This window comes from Malus sylvestris, chromosome 15, assembly GCF_916048215.2.
Source record: "Malus sylvestris chromosome 15, drMalSylv7.2, whole genome shotgun sequence".
NCBI lineage: Eukaryota > Viridiplantae > Streptophyta > Magnoliopsida > Rosales > Rosaceae > Malus > Malus sylvestris.
Window position 1 is genome coordinate 43,707,441 of NC_062274.1, and position 19,970 is coordinate 43,727,410.

The 19,970-nt window shown below is 37.4% G+C and overlaps 1 protein-coding gene and 1 long non-coding RNA gene across 3 annotated transcripts; one reads left to right on the forward strand and one right to left on the reverse strand.

The window, feature by feature from the left end:
- The first annotated feature begins 543 nt into the window (after positions 1–543).
- On the forward strand, positions 544–4,992 carry LOC126601331 (sulfate transporter 1.2-like). Of its 2 annotated transcripts, none has more exons than XM_050268016.1 (14): positions 544–669; positions 958–1,313; positions 1,402–1,450; positions 1,551–1,758; positions 1,869–2,043; positions 2,138–2,203; positions 2,291–2,404; positions 2,493–2,609; positions 2,698–2,824; positions 3,159–3,445; positions 3,532–3,722; positions 4,107–4,192; positions 4,294–4,370; positions 4,492–4,992. In XM_050268016.1, exons 2-14 carry the CDS (start codon positions 972–974, stop codon positions 4,633–4,635), a joined length of 1,983 nt encoding a protein of 660 aa, XP_050123973.1. In that variant the 5' UTR covers positions 544–669; positions 958–971; the 3' UTR covers positions 4,636–4,992. The 2 variants fall into 2 exon arrangements, with proteins under 2 accessions (XP_050123973.1, XP_050123974.1); XM_050268017.1 differs by lacking the exon at positions 544–669 and adding an exon at positions 758–856.
- On the reverse strand, positions 4,343–6,885 carry LOC126601333 (uncharacterized). The gene is made up of 3 exons (XR_007615718.1): positions 6,616–6,885; positions 4,708–6,007; positions 4,343–4,611 (listed from the first exon to the last, which is right to left on the reverse strand). It is a non-coding gene; the product is annotated as an uncharacterized LOC126601333 (long non-coding RNA).
- Between the last annotated feature and the right edge of the window lie 13,085 nt (positions 6,886–19,970).

A 19,970-nucleotide genomic window follows, 5' to 3' on the forward strand; every position in this document is an offset into this window, starting at 1 on the left:
CCTTCTTACATTCTTGTTCACTTGTTTTAAGTCAGTCAATGGAATCAATGGCTCAAATCAAATCCCATTGTGGTCCTAACAAAATTCTCAAATAGTAGTTGAAAAGCAACTTAGACAACAAGGGTTTGCTTCCAATGGGACCATAATCAAGAATTTGATTCCAAAAGTTTTGTTTTTTTTTTTTTTTTTTATCTAAGACACCAGCTAAAATCATGGAACTTCTACTTTCAGACTTTTAGTTGCTGTTTGTGAGGGACTTAGGGTTGAAAAATAAGGCCTAATTAATATTTAAAGTTGGTTTATGCTTCTGGTTTTCTAGTTGCTGCCCATCTGTCCTCCTAAGTCAAACACCATTTTTTAATACATTTTATACATCTAAGCTATGCAATTATGGAACGGATGATGATCGCTTAGCTTATTTAATAATCAATTCGTGGGCAGGATCAGATTATCTTTTGTTTTGTTAAACTTTGTTGACATATTACTAATCATGTATTTGACAAGTAAGATATCCACTTTTTGTACAGTTTGAAAAGTCTGGCCACAAGTACTTTTTAAGTGCTTATATATGGAAGAGCTTCTCGGCCTTCCCTCAGCATTCACGTAAGCCCTGCCTACTCCAAAAACAACTTCTGCGAAGTGCCTTCTCCCGCATCCTCCTTTCATTTGGTTAGATTCAGTCTCTTCTGTAGCTATCACTTTTGCCTAACAAGTTATATATCTTGAGTGTAGTTGTTTTAGTCTTCGGTTCTTTAAGATATGTGCATGAACTGAATAAGTCCATCAAACGTATATTCCCTTGGACTAGTTGAAAAAACACATTCTGCATGCAACTATAAGCTTCTAGTGGTCTATTGTACTCCTTCACACTTTTTCGCTATTACTTTTTTCGGAATATGAGAATTGCTATTCTGATCTGCCTGTTCATCATTTCTTTTTCTGTTTCTTGCATTACAGTGAACTGATTATCCATGGCTTCAATTCATTCAAGCAACGAGGACATCGAAGCCAAAGAATTGGACACCAGAAGCGTGTCATCTTCTCGCAATCATTCGCAGGGTGCGCCATACATTCACAAAGTGGGAGTTCCTCCAAAGCAGAACCTTTTCAAGGAATTCTCGAACACTGTGAAAGAAACCTTCTTTTCAGATGATCCTCTACGGCCCTTCAAGCACCAACCTAAGTCGCGAAAGTTCATCCTTGGCGTGCAGGCTATTTTCCCCATATTCGAATGGGGGAGAGGCTATAACCTATTGAAGTTTCGGGGTGATCTAATTGCTGGACTGACTATTGCTAGTCTCTGCATTCCTCAGGTAAATTGGCAGCTTAATCTATTGAAAATCAGCTTATGTCATTTTTCCGGTTCCGTAGTTCTAATGATTTTCTCAACTGCAAAATCAGGACATTGGATATGCAAAACTTGCAAACTTGGCTCCCCAGTATGGTTTGTGTAAGTATATCTATGCTACTAAAGAACACACCTTTATTGTTACCTGATTTCCTTGGATGTTGTTCTGAGGCTTCTCTTTTGTTTTTCAAAACATTTACAGATTCGAGCTTTGTTCCACCGTTGATCTATGCGATCATGGGCAGCTCAAGAGATATTGCCATCGGACCTGTGGCTGTGGTGTCTCTCCTGCTGGGTACACTTCTTCAGAATGAGATTGACCCTGTTAAGAACCCAGATGATTACCGGCGCCTGGCCTTTACGGCTACCTTCTTTGCAGGCATCACCCAAGCCACCCTTGGGATTTTGAGGTAATTGCTTTAGCTTTATTTACATCTTACATTTTTTTTTACCTTAATGAAGGCCTCTTAGCTTTTGATTCTCGGTCATAATACTATCCTGGTTTTGTTTTTGTTATCAGGATGGGGTTCTTGATTGATTTCTTATCTCATGCTGCCATTGTTGGGTTTATGGGTGGAGCTGCCATCACAATTGCTCTCCAACAGCTTAAGGGTTTTCTCGGAATACAAAAGTTCACAAAGAAAACTGATATTGTTTCTGTAATGCAATCTGTATTTCACTCAGCTCATCATGGGGTAAGCTCTATCTAGGGTTAAAATCCGAAACATCTTTTTTCTTTCACTAACTGAAACATCAAGTTACTGATCCCCATATTACACAATTTTGCAGTGGAACTGGCAGACAATAGTTATCGGAGTATCATTTTTATCATTCCTCTTGCTTGCCAAATATATTGTAAGAATCCCCAAACTTTACTGCTGCTCACCTAATACGATTCAAGCTTGTTAGTTCTTGTCTGATTTCACATGTTCTGGGGAGCAGGGAAAGAAGAAGAAGAATCTCTTCTGGGTTCCAGCAATCGCCCCGCTAATATCTGTTATCCTGTCCACTTTTTTTGTGTACATAACTCATGCAGAAAAGGATGGGGTTGCAATTGTAAGTCCAGTGTGTTATAAATAGTACTTCAGAAGAATGTTAATTTCAGTTGCAAGATGCAGTACTTAGGGTTTCTCCATGTATGTAGGTGAGACATATCGAAAAAGGAATCAATCCTCCATCTGTGAATGAAATATTTTTTACTGGTGACTATCTTGCGAAGGGTTTCAAGATTGGGGTTGTAGCTGGAATGGTAGCATTGACGGTGAGCATCTCAGAGCTCATTTCCTCTAACCAAGAAGAAAATTTGATATCATTTCTTGTATCTTTTTCTTATTGGTGTGAATTATCAGGAAGCTATAGCAATTGGAAGAACTTTTGCTTCCATGAAGGACTACCAGTTAGACGGAAACAAAGAAATGGTGGCTCTAGGAACCATGAATATTGTCGGCTCAATGACTTCCTGCTATGTCGCGACAGGTGAGAAAGAAAGTACCATTTAAATTATGAATTACACTCTAATAGTTACGAATGCATATTTGTGCATGGTAAGGGTTCAGGAGCTGTAGTCTCTTGGTTTGGGCTCCTAGCAGGCCTAGACCATGTTTTCAATGCAAAAATTTGACTAGTAAAACCGTTGAAGATGGATTATAGTTAATGCATAACAAATTCTCAAAATAATACAAATCTAGCAAACGTAGCTAGTTGATACTCTAAGGTTAAGCAATAAGCATACTTAAAACCCTTGAACCTTGTATCTAGAGGGATGCGTGACTAAGGACATGGAACTGATTGAATGCTCTTATACTTGCAGGTTCCTTCTCACGCTCAGCAGTGAATTACTATGCCGGATGCGAAACTGCAGTCTCAAATATTGTCATGTCCGTTGTTGTTTTCCTAACCTTGCAATTCATTACACCTCTTTTTAAGTACACCCCGAATGCCATTCTTGCTGCCATCATTATATCCGCTGTGATCAACCTAGTCGACTTCCAAGCAGCAATCCTTATATGGAAGATTGACAAATTCGACTTTGTCGCTTGCATGGGAGCCTTCTTTGGTGTTATCTTTGCATCTGTTGAGATCGGCCTCTTAATCGCGGTACATATCTTTATTGTTAACTGCCTTGTATTCGAAAACTATCTTATAGAGATCAGCAATCTAAATTAACATTTGTTTCTGTCCAGGTCTCAATATCCTTTGCTAAAATCCTCTTACAAGTTACCAGACCACGGACTGCAATACTCGGGAAGATTCCGAGGACAAATGTATACAGAAACATCCAACAGTATCCAGAAGCAACTAAGGTTCCAGGGGTTATGATTGTGAGAATTGACTCTGCAGTTTACTTCTCCAACTCCAATTACATTAAGGAGAGGTACATATATATGGTCTCTTGTATATGCTCGGTTCACTTAAATCTTCGTGGTAATTCTTAAAGCTGCAATGAAAAAGGGTAACCTAGGACTAAAAAACCTATAAAAAGAGAACTTGTGGTTGCCTTTGAGACCTTTTCATTAGTTATATTTTGTTTGGCTGTTAAACTTTGGCTTAACTGCCAAACTAAGCTGTTTCTTTCGACTTATTAAAGCTTTCGTACTTGAAATGAGCAGCATAGGCTATATAAGTCACATGTTAGTTCTAGTAGTTAATATGCCCTATCATGGAAAGAACCTAGAAATAGGCTGATTTTCATGTTTCACAATTTTCTTAGTCATACTATCTGTAGTTTTCGCGGTCCTCAATTTCAACTTCCTTGCAGGATATTAAGATGGTTGGTAGATGAAGAAGAACAGTTGAAAGAAGCCTACCTACCAAGCATTCAGTTTTTGATCGTTGAAATGTCACGTAAGCAGTTTTCTAATCTTTAAAACCAAATGCCGATATGCTGATTCATTACTCCCGGTTTATCTAAACTCATTTCTCATGGTGTCTTGTGTTCGTTGCAGCCGTGACTGACATTGACACCAGTGGAATTCATGCTTTGGAAGAGTTGCATAGGGGTCTCCAAAAGAGAGACATTCAGGTAAATTATATGCACGCGAAATCATCCTGTCATTTTCTACTAAAGTGAACAAAAATGACATTTGACATTCTATGTGATATGAACTTGTTCAAGTTGTCTTACCTCCAATCTTGTTGTGCAGCTTGTTCTCGCAAACCCCGGACCGGTGGTGATTGATAAGATTCACGCATCCCACGTTTCAACCTTGATCGGCGAAGACAGAATCTTTCTCACGGTGGCTGATGCCGTCTCATCCTGTTCTCTGAAATTGGTGGAAGAAGTTTAGTGTAAATGGAATGTGATTATTGTTTGAGAGAGTAAGCACAAACAAAGTATTGAAATGGAGAGAGAGGCTTACCAGGTTCTTCAGTTGAAAAGTGGATGGCCGGGAAGCAAATGTGAAAGTGGTAAAAGCTGAAGTGTTTGAGTCCAATGCAAGTAACAAGTAAAAAAGATATGTAACAACATAAAAAGGTGCAAATTGGTAAATGGGTGTTCAAATTACAGGAAAAATGTGTGTAGAATGAGAATCGAACTGTTGGTTTTCTTTCTACATATAGATTTGTATGCTTTTGGATCTGTGTTTGCAAGTTTGGTATTCCACTTTTATTTATCAGTATATAAGAGTTTTTGTGAGTTCAAAGCATGGATCTTACTATTTCCTATTGCAACTAACACCAATGTTTTAGTATTAACGAAGTGGGTGGAATGCTTACGATTGATTGAGATTCAACTTTGTATCGATTCGATTAATAAATCCTTTTCAAAAAAGAAAAGAGTCGCAGTGATTCCGTATAATGGTCAAACAAAAGGGTGGTGTAATTGGCACTCCAAAAAATTCATTGTGCACCCTTTATAAGTGTAATTTTCTTTCTAAATATAAAAAGTGTGGAGTGCATAATAATTTTTATGGAGTGTAAATAATATCACCCTTCAACAAATATAAACTATCTATTAGAACAGTACACAATATGTGATGTAAGCTTGCTAGAAGCAATAATCGGACTATGGATTTAGGAATCATTTTGCACGTAAAGAGATTGGATTGGAATAAATAACTGTTTAACATATTAAGGGTAGAAGAGAATAATTTTTCATTTTGAAGAGGAATAAAAGGAATTAGACATAAATGAAACTTCTCCATTCTAATCCTATCATTTGGGAGATAATTGGATTGGAATGGATAAGTTTTTTTTCTTAAGTAATCTATCACTTACATCCACGTTGGTCACACTTTTTTCATCTCTTCCTTCAAAATAGTGTTTTATCCATTCCAATCCGATCTTGCAATACTACTCATGGCCTAAAGACAGTCTTACAGAAGCCCACAATGAAACGGCAATCCCAACTCAGTCCCCATATCAATACTTGGAGCCAATAAACTGCCAGAGATTTTACGTTTGGAGATCAAGGTACTCAAGAATACAAAAACGTCTCATTAGATAGGTAGGTCTTGCTATAGTTTACAGGAAAGTTGAAAAAACTAACCTCGTTGAGGGCTTTGCTAACCAAGCTAGAGGAAGGCATACTCTATTTGAAATAGAGCAATATAAATATCATAAACAATATATGCAACGTCTTCCATGGTAAGAATATGTAGAGTATAGACCCATGGTTAGATGGCTCAAATAAGCTTTTTGAAGTGACAATAACAACACCTTAAACAAATTCACAAAGTTAGTTAGTATGAAACTTGGCCCAAGTTATTGGTAGAAAAGCGTAAATCTGTATATTAGTTTATGGATGTAGTACGGGCGTATCAAACCCTAGGAATCATAGCTAGTCACAGAGGGTTTGGGGCTGGGTACATCGACATCAAGAATACAGTAGTATTACTATATAGTGTAGTGCAAGATATACGTAGCAATATTCCATTGTTTGATAGTTAGTGTTCAGGTTGGATCTGTCTGAAACCAAATCATATATAATCTCAAAATACTTCAATCTAGGGTCACCTGAACCCTTAATCAGCCAATGGGTAAGGACTCATCCATTCATGGATTACATGTTGAAGGTTTCAGATAATTTGTTAGGTGGCCAGAAAAATGAATAACATAAAACTTGAATGATATAAAAAAAAAGGTAAAGAAAACATTACATAATCTTCATTGTCCAATTTTATGTTTTATGAAAAATATATTTAAGAGTATGCATAGGGTAGTGCTGAAGTGGATTGATCTACCCCATACATACCCTACATATCAAATTCACACTAAATTTGAAGTCTATAAAATGATTTGCAATTAAACTAAACAAATTGGCTTACCTGCAGAGTCTTTTTTTGTCCAAATTTTGCGAAAATCTGCTTGCAGGCCATGGATAATATTTCTTCTCATGTTTGTAGAAAGCTGGCTAACTAGTTACTTGTTCTATCATCCCATTTAACGAATAAGTTTTGATGAAATTGGAAATTGGATATTCTGATGAGAGAAAATAACAAGATATGGAAGAAGAGACTACTAGTGTGGCCTTATTTATTTACGTATGGATGAGAGAGAGAGAGAGAGAGAGAGAGAGAGGTAGCAGTAGTAGTAGGAGGAGGAGCAGGATGAGATTTTGAGAAATAAGAGAGGAAAAATTACGAATAGGTTAAGTGGTGGACTGAAAAAGCAGCAAGCAGGTAAATTAAGTGGAGAGTGGGATCCTCATCTGAAACCCCAGCACCAAAAAGTAGCGATAATTCTAATAAAGTATGCACAACTAGAAAAAGGTTGATCATTTTGCATAAGGGATAAGATTGGTTTTATAAGAATCTGAATCCATAGGATCTCTATGCTCTCACATTGAAAATTTCCCATATTTCATCTTCAAGTTCTTAATTGTGTCATTATTCCATTAACCAAGCTTATTTAAAATACAATTAGGTTATTGAAGCACATGAGATTCGAACACAAGATCTTGATTGAGGAGTAGGTAGTCTTTATCATGTGAACTAGAAAAAACGTCTTGCATATATAACAATGATCTTAAACAAGTGATGTGCTACATTTTCAGTATCATAAACCATATTATATGCAGAATGATGACACATGCAGTTTGGAAGGAAGTGAATGCGACTGCTTTTTAAAGATGTTTAAGCAAAAGGAAGCAAGTGGATTTGGTTTTACTTTGTTGGTATAGGATGAATGTGGATGCAAAGGAAGCTACATGCATTGAGGATGGATATTCAAATTATGACAAAAGTTTAGGGATATAAAGTAATAGGGTTTTGGCAGCACAAGATGCTATTCTTTTTTTTTTTTCTTTCTTTACAAGAAACGATTCTCTCAGGTGATCAGGTGGTATTTTAGGCACAAATAAACCTTGCTTATATGGACTCATTATTCATTGCAATGCTCAGTTATATGCTGCTTACAGTTGTTGGAATTTGTGGATAAATTAAGGTCCCAATTCCACTACGAATTATAACATACAACCCGTCAGACTGTAGTCATAGGGCATGAAGTATACACATGGTGCAAACTTGGCTATTATTACTTCTCTGGTCGACTTTTTAGCTGGAAAGCTTTTGAGAACTATTAACCTGAGCCAAGTTTGTTGAATTGCGAGCAATGAGCTCATGAGAGCAATGGCATTTGCCAGCTTCTAAGGTATAAAAAAAATCATGTTGTCGCATGAAAGGAACATATTGACTACTTCAGGAATGACAAAAAGAATTTTCTAAATGAGCTAAGGAGTTTGTGGAGTTTCATGGACTTTGTTTGACTCTTAAATTTAAATGTATTTAATATATACTTTTAAATTAGACTCAACGAAAGTCACTCGGTATTGAATAAAGACTTTTTAGGACTTTTATAAAGCCAAAAAAAATATCTCGTGGTATTTGTTTTCCAACAAAAATCTGGGTGTAATTAAAATTTTATTTATTTTGAAGGACTTTAAAAGGTCATGGATTTTGATGGACTTTAATTATATGATTGAGAGTTTAAAATTAACAAATTCCGTTTTCAATTCCATTGTTCTTTTAAATTAACCAAACAACAAAATTCACAAATTCTAGAAAATAAAATTCCTTCATTTCAATTTCCGTCATTTTAAAATTCCTTAGTAATCTTAAATTTCTTCATCCAAACATAGTGTAAGTGCTTTTATAGTAAGTTTATTGTTATAATCCAACCTCTCCCCCTAATATTTTGATAGATGTTACACAAGTTCATGTCGAAGAACTTGTCAACACAAGTGCTTCATAGAAAATCAATCCCGTTGTAAATTGAAATCTATCTTATCTTCCAACATGTCATACTTGTCAGCTATTTTCTAGCTAAACCACAAACTATGTAAAACAACATTTGGCAAATCCACCGCAGCACAAAAGACCCTAAGGGAAAACCCCAAATATGAGTTAATGAGCTATCTAACATGGCAATAATAAGCAATGTATTAAGACACTACGAACATCACCTTACACACGTAGTAGAATCTATCTACATACTTAGTAATAAGAAGACAACATGTCAAACAAATTCGAGAATTTCATTCAGCAAATAGAAAAGGGAATTTTAACAAAAAACTTCCGGTAATGTTCATTTTAACGAAAAACCACATTTTTACACTAAAAAGTCAATCCTGGTACTATTCACTTTACCCTTTATTTTGTCTTTATAGTTAAAACTTAAAGTTTTCAAGCAATTTTAATTAGTTTTCTTAAAAGAAAAACCAAGCCCTGAAACAAAATAATGCGTTCAACATAGCGGTAGTATCCTACTCTCCTTCACTCAACCATGAATAGGTGACCTTCCGGAAGATGTCCCCAAATCCAACGAGTTCACCCCTCTACCTCCAGATCCAGACTCGTTGGCACGTCACTTTGAACATCTTGATCAACGTGCATCACAAATTTAACCCGGCACATAGCACTAAAGCATAAAAAACCTTGAAATTAGTTGGACCAAATTAAAAGGCTGGTGTCACCAAAAATCTACTTTAAGCTGAACAACTCATCATTAAGCAGAAAGCAAAAAACCAAATGATACATACGGCAAAGTCAAATTCACTTTTCACAGTTAAAAGACTATTTGATTTGGTCATAGAATGGCATGACATTGGAGAATACCATGCCCTCTTAGACACAACCCAGGAACATGGTTCAATATTCAATGGCCTAGGGCGGGCTCATGTTAAGTAATAGAAATGTTAGGCATAAAAAAAACTATTCCCACGTGTTAATCCAGGATTCAATTGGAGTAACTAAAACTAAAGTTTATTGTAATACTCTCTACGCTGTAAAATCTAATTCCTAAACTGGATTGGGTTCAAACGAAGCTCATGTTGCATTTGGACACCGACTTTTTTTTTTTTTTGTACATTAATATTTTTACACTAAGGGGAGGGGGTTTGGTTAGCCACGCATTGAACAGTCTAATTTGGTATCGAATTTGCTATCCATGAGATTTGAACCTAAGACCTCTCATTTCCAAGTGAAGAGGAATACTATCAGACTATAGTACTGAGTGACAAAGCTCTATACCACCAGACCTTTGGATACCACATTAAAACAAAGAATTCTCATTTTATTTTTCACGTTGGCAAAGCTCTATACAATATGCACAAATCACACCTCAACCATACACAGAAGGAAAAAAAGAAGTACACCTGGAACAATGAACAATAAGAGTAGGTGATCGAACTCTTGGAGGGTGGGAAAGAGTGCCCAATATTAACTTCGGCAGGAAACACTCGGAATCTATGCAGCAGACAATATGTTTGCATCCTCCAAATTGAATTTAATATGGCTGAATATTTCTTTGATTGATAATTTCCAAAGTTACAATATACAAGTATTTCTAAGAAAGAACCCAATAATTGATTCCTATGATTCATAGAATTGATACAAAGTAGGAAAGTACATATCTAGCTAATTGATACAATCAACACTAAGTAAGAAGGTAATCATTCCAACATATTTGCTCCAATCAACGTTGATTGTATGTTAATCTAGGCAAATATCTTGAATGATTGTTGACTTTCTCAACACTACTCCTCAAGTTGGAGAGTGAATATCATGAACACCCAACTTGCCTAACAAAGAACAAAAGTGTTCCTTGCCTAAGGCCTTGGTAAATATGTCTGCCAACTGTGATGTGGATGGAACAATTCCGGTGACATCTTTCCTTCCATAATCTTATCTCGAACAAAATGACAAACAATCTCAATGTGTCTAGTTTGTTCATGAAACATGAGATTGGCAACAATATGGAGGGTTGCTTGGTTATCACAAAATAGGGTGGCAGGCCCTTGATTTTTAATCCTCAAATCATGAAACAAGTTTTGCAGGCATGCTAGTTCACAGCACACAGCTGCCATAGACATGTACTCTGCTTCGGCTGATGACAAAGATACCGTTTTCTGGCTTTTAATCTTCCATAAGATGAGACAGTTTCCGATAAACACACAATAACCTGTGGTGAATCGTCAGGTAGTAAGATAACCTGCCCAATCTGAATCACAATATGCCTTCAACTTTAAATCATTTTGAGGAAATATTATGGCTTGGCCGGGGGTGCTCTTAAGGTATTTCAAAATAAGCAAAGCAGCATCATAATGTGGCATTCAAGGAGTTTGCATAAACCTACTTAATAAGTGTACTGAGTATGTAATATTTGGTTGTGTAATAGTAAGATAAATGAGATGACCAATCAATCTTCGATATTTTGCAGGATTTTTAAGAACCTCTCCCTAATTAGGAAGTAATTTGAGATTTTACTCCAGTGGAGATTTTGCCGGCCAAGATCCTAAAAATCCAACATCTTCAAGGATATCTAATAAATATTTTCGTTGTGAAATAAAAATACCTTTCTTGGAGCGCGCCACTTCTATGCCTAAAAAATATTTTAAATTAGCAAGATCCTTGATACGAAATTTGGTATTCAAAAAACTTTTAAGACTATCAGTGGCATGCGAATCATTTCCTGTAATCAAAATGTCGTCAACATAAATGAGAAGGACTGTAAAGGACTTTCCTTGTTGCTTGGTAAATAAGGAATAATCGGCTTTCGACTGAACATATCCTGCAGCACAAAGAGCTTTAGAAAACTCAAAAAACCATTGTCGAGAAGCTTGTTTCAACCCATTAAGTGATTTTTGTAGGCGACACACTAGATTCTCCCCCTGTCGCCGAAGACTGGGTGGAGGGTCCATGTAGATTTCCTCCATGAGATCACCATGAAGGAAGCATTATGGACACTTAAGTGATGGATAGGCCAGGAAGAAGTGGTAGCAAGAGCTAAAATGCAGCGGAAAGTGACGAGTTTGGCAGTGGGAAAAAATGTGTCATGATAATCAATGCCTGCCAATTGTGAGCCTTATAGCACTCAATATTGCCATCATCCTTAGTCTTTATTTTGTAAACCCAATGACAACAAATGGGTTCTTTTCCACTAGGCAAGGCTAGAAGACTCCAAGTGTGATTAGCTTCAAGGGCTTGAATCTCTTCAGCCATGGCATGACGCCAATGCGGATGTTAACAAGCCTCTGCATAACTTTTAGGTTCCGACTTGGAAGTAATATTGGCAAGAAAAATTTGATACTTGGGAGATAGGTCTTTATAAGACAAATAACAGGAAAAATGATACCTTATTCCAGGACCGGCAAACAAGGAAGTGGTTGGAGACAACGTAATTTGAGAACAAATGTAATCATTAAGCTTGGTGGGTTTGGTGTGTGTCCGTGTGGAATGACGCACTAAAGGAGGAACATCAACTTCTGAAACTTCTGGAAGTTCTTCGGAAGTGACAACTGGTTTAGTGGGAGCATACGGCTGGTCATGAGGGTTAGTTAGGAGTGGTTCAGTGGTGAGTATGGGGTTTGGTGATTCTGGGTGGAATAGAAGAATGATGAGCTGGAGAGTGTAAAACTTAAGAACTCAAACTTTCACTTCAATTGCATACCCATTTAATGATGGGATGCATGTATTTATATTAACTTGAGGATTATAGAAAGGGTTTGAAAACCCGAGATACATGGAGCTTTCAAATCTACAATCAGTTATTAGAAGACTGCTTGCACAGCTTGACTTACAACAAACATTTGAAAACAAAATCCTATAAACTAGGAACAGCTAAAGGATAAGAGTTTAAACTGATGAAGACTCCACAAGTCGCGGGAATTGTGAGCTTGACTTCGTCTAACACCCCCACCCTTCCGCAAGCTAACAGGTTGGGGAGCAACTGGAAGCTTGGACACTAATAATTTACATCTAGACGAAGACAATCCCTTGGTAAAGAGATCAATAAGCTGATCTTGGGAGCAAATGTAATTAACTAGCAATTCACCTCGAACGACCTTCTCCCGAACATAGTGATAATCAACTTCCAAATGCTTTGTCCTGTAATGAAACACAGGATTCGAGGCTATAGCAATTGAAGATACATTGTCACACCATATCTGTGGGCGCTGAAGATGCAAATACAGGTCCTTGAACAAAGACCTTAACCATGAAAGCTCAGCGGATGTGTAGGCTAACTGCCTGTACTCGGCCTTAACACTTGACCGAGAAACTGTTTTCTGCTTCTTAGAACTCCACGATACAAGATTGGAACCCAAATAAATACAATAGCCACCTATGGAATGTCTGGTATCTGGATTACCAGCATAATCAGCATCAGAAAACGTAGTTAAACTAGCATTGCCAGGTTTGTAGAAAAGACCATGATTATGCGTGGCTTTCAAGTAACGTAGAATACCTTTTACTGCCTACCAGTGAGGAAGTTTTGGTGCATGCATAAACTGATATACTTGATTAACCGCATAGGATAAATCAGGACGAGTAATAGTAATATACTGCAATGCTCCAACAACACTACTGTAATGGGCTGGATTCTTGTACGCTTCACCATCATATGCACTCAGCTTTTGGCCACAGGAAACTGGGGTTGATATAGGCTTAGTATCACTGAACTTTGTACGGGTGAGTAGGTCCAAAGCATATTTGGATTGACTAAGATGCATGCAATTCCCAAAATATTTAACTTCAATACCCAAAAAATAGTGAAGTGGTCTCAAGTCCTTCATGGAAAATAAGGTTCGTAGCTTGGTGATCAAGTGTGCCATCTGTCGTGGACTATTCCCAGTAAGTAGAATGTCATCTGCATAAATTAACAGGATGAGATACACACCTTTCTGATTAAACACAAATAAACTGTAATCACAGGTAGATTCGTGAAAACCAAGTTGAAGCAAAAATTCTGAAAATCGTTGAAACCATGCCCTAGGAGCTTGTTTTAAACCCTAAATGGAACGCTATAATTTGCAAACATGGTTGAGAAACTGCTTGTTAACAAACCCCACAAGTTGTCTCATATATACTTCTTCACTTAAATAGCCATGCAGAAACGCATTTTGCACATCTAATTGTCGAACATGCCAATTTTTGGAGATTGCAAGACTGAGAACAAGTCGAATGGTACTGTGTTTAACAACAGGACTGAAAGTCTCAGTGTAATCGATTCCAGCCTGTTGATGAAAACCATTTGCAACCAAACGTGCTTTATGTCTTTTGATAGTACCATCTGCATTCCTCTTTATTTGAACACCCACTTGTTGGACAAAAGATTCATGTTTGGACGATATGGAACTAAACTCCACGTTCCACAGCGCTGTAAGGCATTGAACTCTTGGACCATGGCATTTCTCCACTCTGAATATTTAACCGCCTGAGTAAAACAAGTAGGCTTAACAGGAACATCATTAGTAGCAGCATGCATAGCATACTTAGGGTTTGGTTTGTGGATTCCTAACTTAGAGCGTGTGGTGATAGAGTGTGGTGGTTCAATAGGAGCCTCGTGAGGCACTGGCATTTGTCCTGAACTTACAGTAGCTTGCTTATTCAACACGGGAGAATGACCTCAAGACGAGGCTGTGAAGTCATATATGTGGTGTCCATCAGTATAGGTGCATCATTAGGGTCAAGTCGGGTCACTGTTTCACGTGGGTTGGGAGAAGTAGGTGCAGGGTGGGTTATTGTTTGGCATGGTGTGATAGAAGTAGGTGTAGGGTGGGTCACTGTTGGGCACATGTTGGTAGAAATAGGTTCAGATTGGGTTACTGTTGGGCACATGTTAGTAGAGGAGAAGATTTGTGGTGGTGAGGTAGGTGTCTCAGTCAAAGAAGGAACAATAAGTGGAGGAAAATTAAATAAGAGATTTGGTGAAAGATATTTACCTTGTGTTTGAACGCTGTCAGAGGAAGATATGAGTCCTTGAAAAGGATAAAAGTCCTCATTGAATAGAACATGGCGAGACAAATAAACTCGTCTCGTGGACAAATCCATACATTTATAGCCTTGATGATTTAGTGAATAACCTAAGAACACACATGATTTGGATTTTTGTTGAAGTTTATGTTGTGTATACGACATCAACCATGGAAAACATTGACAACCAAAAATTTTAAGGGAATCATAATTTGGTGGTTTATGAAAAAGCTTATGAAAATGGGATTTGTTTGACAACACACGGGTTGGCAACCTATTGATCAGATATGTTGCAGTAGAACAAGCGTCAAACCAAAACTTATTAGGCATGTATGACTGAGAAAGCATCACAATACTGGTTTCAACTATGTGTCTGTGTTTACGCTCTGTAATTCCATTTTGTTCTGGATGTTAAGGGCACGAAAATCTTTGAGAAATGCCATGAAGTGCTAAAAACTTTTGAAAGGCAAGACTTTTGTATTCACCACCTTCATCACATTGAAGGTCTTTAATTTTTAAATTAAACATATTTTCAACTTTGGCTTTAAACTGCATAAATATTTCAAAGACTTGAGATTTATTTTTCATAGGAAAAATCCAGGAATATCTTGAGTAATCATCAACAAACAGCACATAATAGCTTCATTAGAAATAATTGGAGAACTCCAAACATCAGAATGTAAAAGTTGCAAAGGACAATAGGAAACTGACTCAGACACTTTGAAAGGTAACTTGGTACTTTTTCCTAAAAGACATGACTGACAAAAGGTTACATTGAAGGTACCATGAATTGGAACCAATTTATTTGCAACTATAAACTTTATTGTAGAATTGGTAGGATGACCAAGACGAGCATGCCATTTTTCAATAGAAACTCGAACCCCTAGAAAGGTTGTGCCTGGATTTGGAAGTTGTCCACCGCCACCTGAAAACGGGTATAAGCCGTTCTTACATCTCCCTCGGAAAAGCGTCCTCCAGGTCTTGAGGTCCTTAACAAGAAAGAAGTGTGGGAAAATTAATAAGTAGCAGTCATTGTCTAATGTAAACTTATAGGCAGAAATGATACTAGTGAAGGCTTTAGGGCAGTGTAGAATGTCTTGTAAATTGAATGAGCAAGCATTTGTGCAAAGTTTATTGGAACCATAGTGTGAAATCAAAATACCAGAATCATTACCTACACCACCAACACCATCATTACCATTATACTCCTTCGGGTTTACCAAGTTTTGCAGATCCGGAGTGATGTGCGCATTGGCTCCTGTGTCCAATAACCAGTTGCCATTTTGTTGTTTGTTGAGGGTGATAGGAGATGATGCCATTGCAGAGAGATGTTTGGCAGGAATGCGGCCTTCAAAAGCAGCGTTCATCCGTTGATAACAATCAAAGGCTATATGACCTGGTTTGCCACAAATTTGGCAAACAATTCGCTCACCAGGACAAGAAGGATGATCACCATTAGCTGCCTGGTTGTGCTGATTGTTGTTGTTACGAGGGTTGTAGCCTCGTTGATTGAACAAGACGCCACAGTTGGATGGCGAGGCACCTCTCCCAGTTCCACACGACCTTCCACCGCCACGGCCTCGAGCAGCAACAAAAGCAGTCATAGATACAGTCTCGGCCAAGGAAGAATGTTGGTCCGCCATTCTTCATTCAGTTATCAATAGAAGTGCCAAAATAGTGGGATAAATAATGGGAGAATCCCTAGCTTGAGCAACACTCACTGTTATTTCAAATGCAGGTTCTAGATTGTTCAACACAATCTGTACGAGTTCATCATTATTCATAGGTTACCCAGCTAAGGCAAGGTTATCAGCTATCGCATTCATGCGTTCCAAGTAATTCGCAACAGAGAGATCACCTTTCTTGGTATGCAGTAACTCATTTCGTAAGAAAAAAAATCGATTTTGTGATGTGGAGGCATACCTCTGCTCCAAAGCTTCCCAAGTGGCATGTGCAGTCCTCTTACTTGCCACGGTAGACAGGACAGAAGCAGTCAAGGAGCCATTTATCCAACTAAGGATCATTTGATCTTGTTGGACCCATGCAGCATATTCTAGATTGACAGTGGTTACATCGGGCATGTGTTTGGGAGGACACACTGAGGTACCATTCACATACCTTAACAGATCTCTACTTTTGAGGATTGGGAGAATTTGAGCCAACCACAGTGGGTAGTTGGTTCTATCAAGCTTAATGTTGACAACAGTGGAGAAAAGATGGAAATGATTGGTGGTAGGAAATGTGGTAGAATTGGAGGAGTTGCCATTGCTTTCAGCCATTGAAGTGTGGGAAAAAAAAACACTGGATCGAGTCGTTAGACAGTAGGGCTCAATACCATGTAAAACTTAAGAACTCAAACTTTCACTTCAATTGCATACCCAGTTAATGATGGGATGCATGTATTTATATTAACTTGAGGATTACATAAAGGGTTTGAAAACCCGAGATACATGGAGCTTTCAAATCTACAATCAGTTATCAGAAGACTGTATGTGCAGCTTGACTTACAACAAACATTTGAAAAAAAAAATCCTATAAACTAGGAACAGCTAAAGGATAAGAGTTTGAATTGATGAAGACTCCTTAAGTCGCAGGAATAACGCTGTGAGCTTGACTTCGTCTAACAGAGAGTGGGGAAAATTTGGTGATGAGTTAGATGGTGTAATATTGGTATCTGGTGGAGGTGAGGATATAATTTGGTGTCTGGTGAAGGTGAGGATATAATTTGGTGTGTTGGGGTTGAACGTATGTCGACAATAAGTTTGGGAAGGATAGTGTTTAAGCTGTCCGTAGGTAATGAAATGGTTGTTTTATATGGAAAAATCGTTTCATGAAAAACATCCTGACTTGTAATTTATTTATTTATTTTGGAATTAAGCTCATACAACTTATATGTTTTTTTTCTTTTTCAAAAGGATACCCAATAAAAACACATTTACGAGCTCGAACATCAAATTTATGCTTAGGGTTTAAATTGGTAGCATAAACTTAACACCCAAAACTACGGAGGTGAGTGTATGTAGGAGAATGACCAAAAAGTTTTTGATAGGGTGTGAGACCCTTCAAGAGTGGTGTAGGTATGCGATTGATGAGGTACACCGCAGTGAGGATATATTCTTCACAAAACTTAAAGGCAAACTAGACTAAAATTGTAATGCTCAAGCAGTTTGAAGTATATGTCTATGTTTGTGCTCCATTACCCCAGTTTGTTAAGGCATGGAAACATAAGACCTTTGAAACATAATGCCATGTTGACAAAAAAAAAATAAAAAAATCATGCGTGGAACCAAATTCACTCCCATTATCAGACCAGATTATTTTAATTTTCTGATGGAATTGTGTGTTAACATAGGTAAAGAAAGATTTAAGCAATTGATGTGATCAGACTTATGACACAATATAAAAACCCAAGTACAACACATAAAATCATGAATAATTGTAAGAAAATAACAAGCTCCAGAATGTGAAGAAATTCTATGGCATCCCTAAATATCACAATGTATAAGATCAAAGCATGCTTAGTAGTAATATGACTTAATCCAAAAGGCATCTCAATTTGTTTTGCCCACTATTCTAAAAATCCCCGCCTAGCGCTGCCTGATAGGAGCATATTTATGCGACTGAATTAGCTTGTTCTCATGCATTTATGTTGTTATTTCTTAGTTAATTATGTATTTTAAGCTATTTTCGTGTGTTTGTAGGTCCATAGGCCTTATGAAGCAATAAGATGCATTTTGGTGCATTTTGGAGCAAATTTGGGCTCGGAATGAATAGCACATGCATGGAGCAAGGTAGATGGACGAAATTGAAGACTAAAGAGGGTACGAATGTGTTAAAGAGAAAGAAGAATTAATGTAAAAAGGACAAAGAGCTCAGCCACAAAGGGGTGTCACTCCACCATTCACCTTTCCATCATTGCCGTGCACCACCATTGCACTCCCTTTGGATTCCTATGCCGTGCATCATCATCCATGTTCCCTCAATTGACTCATTTGTTGCATCATTCTACCTCCCTTTCCTTTCTCTACCATGTGCACAATCATTCATGTTCCCTAGCTGCAACACCACTCAATTTTACCCCCATGCTTTGCATCATCACTTCACTTTCACCTTTGAATCATTTCAAACACCACTCATTGCACTCAATTGCTACATCATTCCTTGTTCCCTCCATCATTTCAGATTTCATGCATCATTACATTGAATCATTGCACTCAATTGCTACACCATTCCTTGTTCCCTCCATCATTTCAGATTTCATGCATCATTGCACTCAATTGCTATACCACTCCATGTTCCCCTCCATTGCCATGCACTTCCTTTATAAAAGGAAGTGTGTGTAACATAAATTGAGTTCATACTTTGTTAGATCATTCACTCCCATTTCAACACAACCTTCATCCAAACACATCCATTCCTCCATACAAACAAACCTTCAAACACTCACCAACACCTTGTGCCGTAGCAAAGGAAGGGAAGGAAAGTGCTTGGACGTGCTTGCTGTCCAACTTGGATCGTTGGAGCGTTTAGGTGTTTTCTTTCTTTTGTTTCTAATGTTTAAATTCATTTCCTTTCGTTTTGTTGTAAATATGAGTGGCTAAACCCCTCTTGGCTAGGGGTGATTTCAAAGCCATGATTATGTGTGCAATATAATTTGATAAATTCCAGTTATGAACTCTTGAATCGTGAATGCAATTGGCTTAACTATTTGATTGATAACTTATTTGTATTTGTTAATTAAGGGTCGACACTTAATTGGCATGCATAAATCCATTGCTAGAATATAAGGAAGTTTCACATAATCGTTACAAACTTATATTCACATGTAGTGAAGGTCGCTTATAAATGATCGCGTTAAGTTCAATTCCTAGCATGAGTGACATGATGTCATAGTTGCAAGTGCTTTGTCAATGCTTATGATTTTCATTAAACGTAATGATCTTTGATTGTATCTCTATTATGATGTCATGTAGGGAACTTTTGAAGAATGTTTTGGGTTGTCGAATGATGTCATCCAATCCAATAAAACAAGGAAAATCTGAGAGTTAATTAGTGATGTCACGGTTAATTTGGAGCATTGTCATTCATAGTTCAATGAAGTAGTAACTGGAAATCGAGTTGTTTGCATACATATCATGTGTGGAGAAAAAGCCTCTAGCCATCCCATCTATCATCTTATTTCTCACATTCGTTTTACAATCTATCTAGTTTTTCATACTTGTTTGTTTGTTTCAACTTCATCCAAATCAAAACCCCCCTTTTAGTTTATTGTTTCAAAGTGTTTCAAATCTGTTTTAGTTTGTGTTTTTAAGTGTTTTGATTTAAGTAAAAGTCAATTTTTGTCCAAAGTCATTCATAGTGTCTAGTTTAAGTTTATTTGGTTGTTTTAAGCTATTTTGAGTATTTTAAGTTTGCTTTGAGTCTTGTGAGTC

Bases quoted from the DNA above. Each gene is read 5' to 3' on its own strand.
- LOC126601331 (XM_050268016.1), top strand. From the start codon at position 972: ATGGCTTCAATTCATTCAAGCAACGAGGACATCGAAGCCAAAGAATTG. The intron at 1,314-1,401 runs GTAAATTGGCAG...CTGCAAAATCAG, and splicing joins CTAGTCTCTGCATTCCTCAG to GACATTGGATATGCAAAACT. The intron at 2,825-3,158 runs GTGAGAAAGAAA...TTATACTTGCAG, and splicing joins TTCCTGCTATGTCGCGACAG to GTTCCTTCTCACGCTCAGCA.